The sequence below is a fragment of the Calidris pugnax genome, unplaced genomic scaffold, assembly GCF_001431845.1.
Source record: "Calidris pugnax isolate Ruff unplaced genomic scaffold, ASM143184v1 scaffold180, whole genome shotgun sequence".
Lineage (NCBI taxonomy): Eukaryota > Metazoa > Chordata > Aves > Charadriiformes > Scolopacidae > Calidris > Calidris pugnax.
In genome coordinates this window covers 261809-271487 of record NW_015090916.1, presented here as the reverse complement: position 1 = coordinate 271487, position 9679 = coordinate 261809, and the positions used below count along the sequence as shown (strand labels likewise).

The 9679-nt window shown below is 65.0% G+C and overlaps 2 protein-coding genes across 2 annotated transcripts in view; both read left to right on the top strand.

Moving 5' to 3' along the window:
* UBE4A (ubiquitination factor E4A) overlaps nt 1–9564 on the top strand; it is a 19188-nt gene extending 9624 nt beyond the window's left edge. Inside the window, exons 3-19 of the mRNA XM_014949632.1 lie at nt 797–909; nt 1423–1575; nt 1688–1847; nt 1978–2180; nt 2353–2544; nt 3154–3487; nt 3715–3841; nt 4753–5060; nt 5715–5847; nt 6401–6588; nt 6970–7070; nt 7173–7286; nt 7768–7942; nt 8029–8209; nt 8312–8459; nt 8710–8867; nt 8990–9564. Of these exons, the coding sequence (XP_014805118.1) occupies nt 797–909; nt 1423–1575; nt 1688–1847; nt 1978–2180; nt 2353–2544; nt 3154–3487; nt 3715–3841; nt 4753–5060; nt 5715–5847; nt 6401–6588; nt 6970–7070; nt 7173–7286; nt 7768–7942; nt 8029–8209; nt 8312–8459; nt 8710–8867; nt 8990–9128 (2927 nt within the window). The 3' untranslated portion in view covers nt 9129–9564. The remainder of the gene's footprint in view (nt 1–796; nt 910–1422; nt 1576–1687; nt 1848–1977; nt 2181–2352; nt 2545–3153; nt 3488–3714; nt 3842–4752; nt 5061–5714; nt 5848–6400; nt 6589–6969; nt 7071–7172; nt 7287–7767; nt 7943–8028; nt 8210–8311; nt 8460–8709; nt 8868–8989) is intronic.
* ATP5L (ATP synthase, H+ transporting, mitochondrial Fo complex subunit G) overlaps nt 9443–9679 on the top strand; it is an 804-nt gene continuing 567 nt past the window's right edge. Inside the window, exon 1 of the mRNA XM_014949510.1 lies at nt 9443–9499. Within this exon, the coding sequence (XP_014804996.1) occupies nt 9443–9499 (57 nt within the window). The remainder of the gene's footprint in view (nt 9500–9679) is intronic.

Sequence of the window (9679 nt, the reverse complement as noted above, 5' to 3'; positions counted from 1 at the left end):
CCCCGCGGCTCCGATGCTGAACTCCCGTGGCCGCCGCAGTCGAGGAGCCGTCGGTGGGGCAGGATGACTCGGACAACAGCGTGTCGGAGAGCCTGGAGGAGAGCGAGTACTCGGCGGCGGAGATCAGCCGCGCCTTCCGCTCCCAGCGGGAGCTCTGCCAGCGCCTCAACACCAACCACATGATCCAGCGCATCTTCCTCATCACCCTCGACAACAGTGAGCGGGGGGACACACCGGGGGCGGGGGGCGGCGGGGGGAACGGGCAAATACGGCTTTGAGAGCCCGGCCCGGCGGGGGGAGGCGCTTCCTCCCGCCCGGCTCGGGCTGTCAGGGCGTCCCCGGGGCTGTTGGGGGGTCCCTGGCTCAGGGGCAGCTCCCGAGACCAGTAACGGGTGTCAGGACATCCCCTCCCTGCCGTCAGGGGCCACTCAAAGCTTTGGAGGAGCCCCCTGGGGCTGCCCAAGGGCCCCTGTGGTTCCAGAGCTGCTCCTCCCCGGCTCTCGGTGCTGACAGGGAAGGGACAGCCCCGAGGCACTGGGAAGGGCCAGAAAGTTCCTGGTGACGGCCCCCGCCACGTTGAGCCACCGCTGTCGGCAGCAGCCCTTCCCCAAATCAACCACCTTCCCTCACAAATGAGAATGGGACCCAGGAATTGCCCAGGACCCCCCCAAACTGCCCCAGGGATGCCCCCAAAGGGACCCCAGCCCCCCCTGAGGTGGGAGGGGGGAGGCAGCGCTGGCCACCGGTCCCACCGGCGCGTTCCCTGTGGGTTTGGGTAAAACTGGGCCGTTCCCAGGCGACCCCAGCATGAAGAGCGGGAACGGGATCCCGGCACGCTGCGTCTACCTGGAGGAGCTGGCTGCTGAGCTGGAGGAGCAGGACTGGCTGGACATGGACAACGTGGAGCAGGTGCGGGTGGTGGCCCTGGGGACAGGGACGGGGCTTATTCCCCACAGAGCGTCGGGGTCACGCTCTGTTCCCCTGAGCCGGGGGCTGTGGTCGCTGGAAACAGCCCGGGGGGTTGGGGTGGGAAAGGGGCAGAAGGTGCTGCCCAGAGCCCCGGCTCTTGCCGGGGCTTGGGCTGGGGAGGGAACGAACGTGTCCCAGATGGAGTGTTGGGGGGTGGGCGCTGCTGGTGGGGGGCAGGGAGCCATCTCCTGCCCCACTGAGCAAAGCGATGGGTGCTCCCACACACTCGCACCAGTGGCTGCCGGTTCCCGGGACCCCGTCACTCCGGGTTCCCCGGTGACGGTGACTCCGTTGGGGCTGCTGTGCTGCTCGGAGGGCACAGAAGTTGTTCACCCCAGGGGGAACGTGGAGAGCCCTCCCCAGCAGAAGCCATTCAGCCCGTGGTGACCTGGGGCTGCTTTCCCCGGGGGGCCCGTCCCTCCGCGGGGCTGTGTCCCTCTGTCCCTGCCCCAGGCCCTCTTCACCCGGCTGCTGCTGCCGGAGCCGGGCAACCACCTCATCCACATGACGCCCAGCGGCACCCAGAACCTCTCGGCCGACCGGGACGCCGGGGAGAGGCAGATCCTGCGCTACCTCTACGCCTGCTTCCAGAGGGCCAGGGAAGAGGTGGGAGCACCTTTGGGGGAGGGCACGGGCTTCGTCGCCCCCATATCTGTACCAAGACGAGGGTTTTGGGGGGCCAGAGGTAGCCTAGCTCCGTCTCCCTCTCCTCGTGCAGATCACCAAGGTGCCCGAGAACCTGCTGCCCTTCGCCGTGCGCTGCCGCAACCTGACCGTGTCCAACGCCCGCACCGTCCTCCTCACCCCCGAGATCTACGTCGACCAGAATGTCTATGAGCAGCTGGTGGAGCTGATGCTGGAGGGGCTGAGAGGGGGGCGTAAGTGCCGGGGGGGCCACCCCACCGCCATCGTGCTGCGTTACGACTTGTGGGGAGAACGTTGTGGCTCGTTGCCGCAAGCGAGGGCCGCAGTGAGCAGTGTCGGTAACGGCCTCGCTCCCTGCCTTAGACTTCGAGGAGGTGACGGAGTTCCTGGAGGAGGTGATAGAGGCCCTGACGGGGGACGAGGAGGTGCGGACCTTCGGGGAGGTGATGGTCCCCGTGTTCGACATCCTGCTGAGCCGAGTGAAGGACCTGGAGCTCTGCCAGATGCTGCTCTACTCCTACCTCGACGTGCTGCTCTACTTCACCCGGCAGAAGGACACGGCCAAGGTGGGTGCCCCCCTGCCCCGCAGCCCCTCACAGGGGACGTTCATGGGGTCTCATCTGCCATGGCCAGAGCTAGGAGCTCAGCAACACCCCCCGTGGGTGCTCTTCCCCATCCCAAACCCCTCAGGTGTGGGTTTTTCTAGGAGCCACCCCCATGTCCTGCTGTGTCCTGTAGGTTTTTGCCGGGTACATCCAGCCCAAGGACCCCAGCAACGGGCAGATGTACCAGAAGACCCTGCTGGGCGCCGTGCTCAACATCTCCTGCTTGCTGAAGACCCCCGGGGTGGTGGAGAACCACGGCTACTTCCTGAACCCGGCCCGGTCCAGCCCCCAGGAGATCAAGGTGCAGGAATCCAACATCCACCAGGTGGGCTGCAGCGTGGGGGTCCCGCTCCCCCCGGCTCAGTGCTGGGATTTGGGGGCTTGGGCCACTGGGTCTTTAACAGTGTGGGTGGTGCCTCGGGAGGCTCCGGCCGCGGCGGATTCTCTGACTGTGATGGGGGGGAGGTTGTCACCCCAGTCCCTGGGCAGGTGGAACCTGGGGTGTGAGGGGAGGGAAATCCCCCCCTCAGTGCTGTAGCTGCTGAGAAATCCTTGTCAATCCTTGCCCTGTAATTAAGGGGCTAATTGGCCCCCCAGCAGAAAGTGACAGGGGAGGTTCTCTCTCCCTGCCCCAGCCGAGGGGTTTCTGTGGGCGAGGAGAGAGGTAGGGAGTGAACACGGAGAGAACTCGGGGGTGGAACCGGGCACAGAGGGGGCTCCCCCAGTCCTTTCGGGGTTACTGTTGCTGCCAAAAATGTGGATTTTGGGTTTACTCCCACAGGAACAGCTTGAGTGTGCTCTGAGTGTGTCCATGAGGGTTTTCTGCTGCCAGCCTGGGGCTTGGGGCAGGGGGTGGTGGAGGCGTCCTGAGTGATGTGTTGGGTGGGAGAGGCAAAGGAACGATCCCACTGGTGACTCCTCTCTCCCACGCCAGTTCATGGCCCAGTTCCACGAGAAGATCTACCAGCTGCTGAAGAACCTGCTGCAGTTGTCTCCCGAGACCAAGCACCGGCTGCTCTCCTGGCTGGGGAACTGCCTCCACGCCAACGCCGGCCGCACCAAGATCTGGGCCAACCAGATGCCCGAGATTTTCTTCCAGATGTTCGCCTCTGACGCCCTGTTCCTGGGGCTGGGGGCTGCGCTGCTGCGGCTCTGCCAGCCCTTCTGCAAACCCGGCTCCCCCCGGCTTCTCACCTTCAACCCCACCTACTGCGCCCTCAAGGAGCTCAACGAGGAGGAGAGGAGGAGCAAGAATGTGCACATGAAAGGTGCGTCTGGCCCTGGGGGGTGCTGGAAAGGGGTCTCCCGGGGTCCTCACACCTCCTGTGGTGCCCCCTCAGTGTCTGCCAGTATGGCTGGAGAGGAGCAAAGGGAAGCTGGAAACAAACAAAACACTGGTGTCACCAGTGGGTGTTGCGTTGTCTCCAGGGGGTCCCTCCAGAACCCTCCCCTTCGGGGTGGGGGCTGATGTGTCACAGAGCTGCTCCTCCTCCAGGTTTGGAGAAGGAGACGTGTTTGATCCCTGCCGTCAGCGAGCAGGAGCCGGAGTTTGCCAACAGCTACAACCTGGTGACGGAGAACCTGGTCCTCACCCAGTACACCCTGCACCTGGGGTTCCACAGGTACCGGCTGCTCCCCGTGTCTGGCTGAGAGCGTGTGGGGTCAGTAACGAGATAAATAATGAGATAAATGACAAAGAGAGCTCCCGGTGCTGTGTGCCACCCACGCACGGCCACAGGAACACTCAGCAAACGCCCAGAACTCGGAGTGGGGGGTTTCTCCACATTCTCACTGATGTCTGAGCCTCGGGCCAACTGCTCTGGATGGAAGCCTTGTCCCCTAGAGCTCACAGTCACCCCTTGCAGCCCCCAGGCACCACCTTGTTTATAGACACGTAAGGGCCGGGTGTCCGTGGGGCCCATTCCCTCGGGGATCCAGCCTCTGGTGTCTCACGTCTCTCCTGGGGGGCAGAGCTGCTGCTGGGGGTTCCTGTGCCGCCCCCACCCAGGGGTTCTGCCCGCAGCAGGGCGGTGGGTGGCTGTTTGGGCACCAGAACACCCATTTTTTTCTCAGGAAATGGTTGCCTGGAGACTGTGAGGTCAGCACTGACCCACGTGTCCCCTCCCGCTCCGCTCTCTAAAGATAGAGATGGGGAGACCGGTTGCTGGGAGACTGGAGGTGCCACCCGTTGGCTGTCTCACACCGGCCACATCCCTCACCTCGGTAGCCCCAGGGAGCTCATGGCTGCACCGGCTCCTTGTCGGTGCCCCTGCCGAGGACTTTGCTGTGGTCACCGGTTGGTGGGGCCGCTCCGGGTGGCTGTGGCTCCTGGGCATGCTCTGGTGTTTGCCCAAGCCCCCAGCCCTGTCTCTAAAGGGCTCCCGGATGCTGTTCTTCGGGCCAGTACCCACAGGGAAGGGCTGGGACTTGCTGGGCAGAGCTGTCTCTCGCCGCAGGGTAGAAGCTCGGTGCTGAGGCGCTCAGTGAGAAGGCACAAACCTCTCACATCTCCTCCTCCTCCTCTCCCGGCCAGGCTGCACGACCAGATGGTGAAGATAAACCAAAGCCTCCATCGCCTGCAAGTGGCGTGGCGCGAGGCCCAGCAGAGCTCCAGCCCGGCGGCCGAGGGCCTGCGGGAGCAGTTCGAGCGCCTGATGACCATCTATCTCTCCACCAAGACGGCCATGACAGAGCCCCAGATGCTGCAGCACTGCCTGAACCTGCAGGTCTCCATGGCGGTGCTGCTGGTCCAGCTGGCCATGGGCAACCGGGGCACCGAGCCCCTGGAGCTCACTTTCCCACTGCCCCAGGTGGAAAACAGCGCCTTGGCCTACGTGCCCGGTGAGCTCGTCTGTCTGTCTGTCCCTGTCCCCCGAGCTGCTCCGTGACGCTGCGGTGGGAGCAGTCCCACCTCCTCACCCAGCTCCTCACGGGGCTCTGGCACCCAGGTGTCCCCTTCCCTGAGGAAAGGAGGGTCCCGGGGGTTCCCCTGGTCAGTCCCTACCTTGGGACTGCTGGGAGCCCCAGTTCCCTGAGGGGCTGCTGCTGGTCCCTCGGGAGGAGCCAGAGAGAGCTGTGGGAGGAAGCACTTCTCTGTGTGGGGCTCCGATGGGTGGCACCATCCTGGGCATAGGGTCTTCCCCGTGGAGAGGGTCGCTGCAAAACCTGGGGCTCTTTGAGGGGATGTTCTCTGACGGCATCAATCCCGCTCCCCGCCGGTCTGCACGGTCCCACCAAACCCCTTCACTGTTCTCCCCACACACCAAACTGTTCCCGTTGGCTGGGAATTCCCTTCCCTGGAGCCCTTCTGTGCTGCCCCGTGGGGTCAGACTCCCGGGGAGGAGCAGTGGGCCCCGTGCATCACAAATGCCATCAGACTGGGGGTCTGGGGCTTGGATGCATCTCCTGGGAGCTCTGTGGGGGTCGGGGTGCTGTGGGAGAGCTGGCAGGGGGCTGGAGAAGGGCCAGAGGAGCTCACCCCGCTCTCTGCCGCAGAGTTCTTCGCCGATAACCTGGGCGACTTCTTCATTTTCCTGCGGCGTTTCGCTGACGATGTCCTGGAGAGCTGTGCCGACTCCCTGCAGCACGTCCTGCACTTCGTCACTGTCTTCATGGGCGACGTGGAGAGGTGCGGGGGGGCCTGGGGGGGCCCAGGATCATGGGGAGAACAGACGGGGGTTGTCGGGGTGTTTGGGGTGGGGGTCAGACAGCAGTGAGCGGTCAGTCCCTTGGGAAGCCCTGAATTCCGCCCGGGGGGCACAGTGGGTGTCCAAGTGCCGGGGGGGTTCGGTGACTGAGCCCCTTTGGTGGCACCAGGTGGAGTCTCCTCAGCGGGAGCTGCTCGGGGGGTGCTGGAGGAGGCGCCGGGGAGGGGTGGTTTTGGGGTGTCTCTGAGCTCCCCCCGTGGCAACAGGGCACAGGAGGAAAGCAAGGAGTTTATTGCTGATCCGACACGGCCACGTCCGCGAGGCTCCTGCTGTTTGTTTACACACGCGTGTGTAAATACAGCGGGGGTGGGGGTTGGCAGAGCAGATGGGGGTTTCTCACGGCGGCGGACGGGGCCGGGGCTCTCTCCCAGCAGCGCCGTGCCCGTCAGTGGGGGCTTTGGCTCCTGCAGCCCCCAGAGTGTGTCCTCACCACCCGGTCCCTGCTGCCAGCCCGGGTTCCCCTGCCCCCCACAGGATGAAGAACCCCCACCTGCGGGCCAAGCTGGCGGAGGTGCTGGAGGCCGTGATGCCTCACTTAGACCAGGCCCAGAACCCCCTGGTCTCCAGCGTGTTCCACCGCAAGCGGGTCTTCTGCTCCTACCCCCACGCCGCCCAGCTGGCCGAGGCCCTCATCAGGGTCTTCGTGGACATCGAGTTCACCGGTGAGCGCAGCCGGGAACGGGGTCTCTTCCCTCCGGGGCGTCTCCAGGGGGAAATCTCCAGGGGGTGGAGTTTGTTGGTGGAAGCAGGGGCCCGTTTGCACTTCTCTGGGCTGCGTTGGGCCATCCCAGCCCGGCCTCGTCCCTGCAGACATCGTGGAGCGGTCTGTCTGGGAAAGGAAATGCCAGAGATGAGGCTCGTCGGCTTCTTAGGGCTGTCCCCCGCCCTCCGTGGGACCTGTGACCGGTCCCAGAGGGGTCAGCTCTGAGCTCAGCGCCGGGTCTCTCCAGCTGCGGGGAGCAGGGTCTGTGTGGGACGCGCTGTCAGGAGGGGTTAACCCCCCCGTGGCCCCCTAAGACACCCTCGCTCTGCCCCACCCCCAGGTGACCCCCACCAGTTCGAGCAGAAGTTTAACTACCGCCGGCCCATGTACCCCATCCTCAGGTACATGTGGGGCACCGACTCCTACCGCCACAGCATCAAGGTGAGTCACGTACAGACACCCATAACCCCCAGCGCACGCGTGTAACCGCGTGTGCGGCTCCGTGCCCGGCCGAGCCCCGTGCTGACCCCCCAGCTCCCGCAGGCGCTGGCTGACTACGCCTCGGAGAACCTGGAGGCCATGAACCCCCCGCTCTTCCTGCGCTTCCTCAACCTCCTGATGAACGATGCCATTTTCCTGCTGGATGAGGCCATCCAGGTAGGGGTGGGGGTAGGGAGCGCTCGGGCTCTAAACGACCTCCGGGTGTTCCCTTTAGTGAGTCCCTTTGGCCTTTCCAGCCGTGTTTTACCCCAATACGGGCCTTCTGCCCCACAGGCAGTTCTGTGGGTTCACCGGGCGAGAGCCAAGCGCCCTCCTGTCCCTGGTGCCCGGTGACTGTACCCGCCTTTCAGAGCTGCCTTTAGCTGCCAGAAAGGGCTTTTTTGGGGAGCTTTCACCCCCCATAGTACTGCTTGTCCAGCAGATGAGGTGGGTCCTGTAGGTACTGCCTGGTTGTGAGCGTTCATGGGCGTTTGGGTCCAAAGGGATGCTCTGTGTTGAGGGAAACGGGTGGTTCTGGGTCCAAGTGGCCTTTCCTAGGTGGCTTTTGGCCTTTTGTGCCCCAAATTGGGCTCCGTGGGGCCGAGCGGGTGTGGGTGGCCGTGGCTGTGCCCCGCGCTCCCCGAGGCTGTCCCTGCAGTACCTCAGCAAGATCAAGGTGCAGCAGATCGAGAGGGACCGCGGGGAGTGGGACGGGCTGTCCCCGGAGGCGCGGCGGGAGAAGGAGTCCAGCCTGCAGATGTTCGGGCAGCTGGCCCGCTTCCACAACATCATGTCCAACGAGACCATCGGCACGCTGGCCTTCCTCACCTCGGGTAGGGCCGGGGGGTGGCTCCGGCAGGGTCTGGGGGCACTGGGGGGGCCAGGGGGCTGCCACTGGAGCTGCTGGTTTCTCCGGCAGAGATCAAGTCGCTGTTCGTGCACCCCTTCCTGGCCGAGCGCATCATCTCCATGCTCAACTACTTCCTCCAACACCTGGTGGGCCCCAAAATGGGCGCTCTGAAAGTGAAGGATTTCAGTGAGTTCGACTTCAAGCCGCAGCAGCTGGTGTCTGACATCTGCACCATCTACCTGAACCTGGGGTGGGTGACGGGGCAGAGCCCCCGGGGGGGACACGTTGGGGCCAGCAGAGCCCTGTGGCTGGGGATTCTTAACCTTTTGCTCTGCCCCCACCCCTGGCACAGGGATGAGGAGAACTTCTGCGCCACGGTGCCCAAGGATGGCCGCTCCTACTCGCCCACCCTCTTTGCCCAGACCGTCCGCGTCCTGAAGAAGATCAACAAGCCTGGCAACATGATTGTGTCCTTCAGCAACCTGGCCGAGAGGATCAAGGTGAGAGCCCCGGGGGGGTTTCAACCCCTGGGACGAGGTGGAGCTGGTTCCAGGGCTCCTTCTCCATCCGGGTGCCATGGCATCTCTGCTGGGGGTGGGAGTCCTGGGAGTGGGGGCTCCGGGGGGCAGCTGGAAGCCTGTAGATGCTTCAGCTCCCAGTTGGGAGCACACCCCGCTGGAGAGCAGGGGGAGCCCCCCAGATGGAGAGCAGGGGGAGCCCCGGTCTCTACAAGCAGCCCGTGCCCCCCAGTCCCTGGCAGACCGGCAGCAGCAGGAGGAGGAGACGTACGCGGACGCCTGCGACGAGTTCCTGGATCCCATCATGAGCACCCTGATGTCGGACCCGGTGATCCTGCCCTCCTCCCGCGTCACCGTTGACCGCTCCACGATAGCCCGGCACCTCCTCAGGTGCGACCTCCCGCTTCCAGGGATGCGTCTTGCTCACCCCTGCCTCCCCCTGCCTCCCTCCCTCCACTTTCCTTCCAGCACCGGGACCCCCCACCTCATCCCCTCGGGGCTTTGTCTTCCAGCGACCAGACGGACCCTTTCAACCGGAGCCCCCTCACTATGGACCAGATCCGACCCAACACGGAGCTGAAGGAGAAAATCCAGCGGTGGCTGGCGGAGCGCAAGCAGCAGAAGGAGGAGCTGGAGGAGCGGCTGAGCTGAGACCTGGGCTCCCACCGGAGAACGGCCCCGGGGGGGCTGCGGCGCCGCTCTGTGACCCCCCCCTCCAGCCGGACCCCATTCCGCAGTGCCAGGGACTCCCAGGACTCTCCCTTTTCCACCTCCTCCTGCCTTCTCCTCTGCAGACTCGCTCTTTCACACTCAGACTCTCCACTTTCTCCAGCTCCGGGCCTGGGGATGCCCCGGTGTCCCAGCCCTCTCTTTATCGTGCTCTTTTCCAGCGACACCAAAACCCCCCTCTGCTCCGCGGCTGTTTCCCCCACCCCCCCACCCCGTACCTCGCATCCCCGGGGGCGATGCGGGCAGGGATGGGGGGCGGCCATGCCAGCCCGTACTGCCGGTTGTGTAGCAGGGTTTGATTTCCCCACCGGCGGCGGGGAACGGAGGGGGCCTTGGCAATTAAACATAGATGATCTTATGGCCGGCGTGAGGCTCGGTGACAGCCCTTGGCGCGGGGCGGCGGCGGCGGGGCTCGAACCCGCGTCCCGAGCGGCCCGGGGTCCTCGCCGCGGGGCTGGCCGCGGCAGACGCCT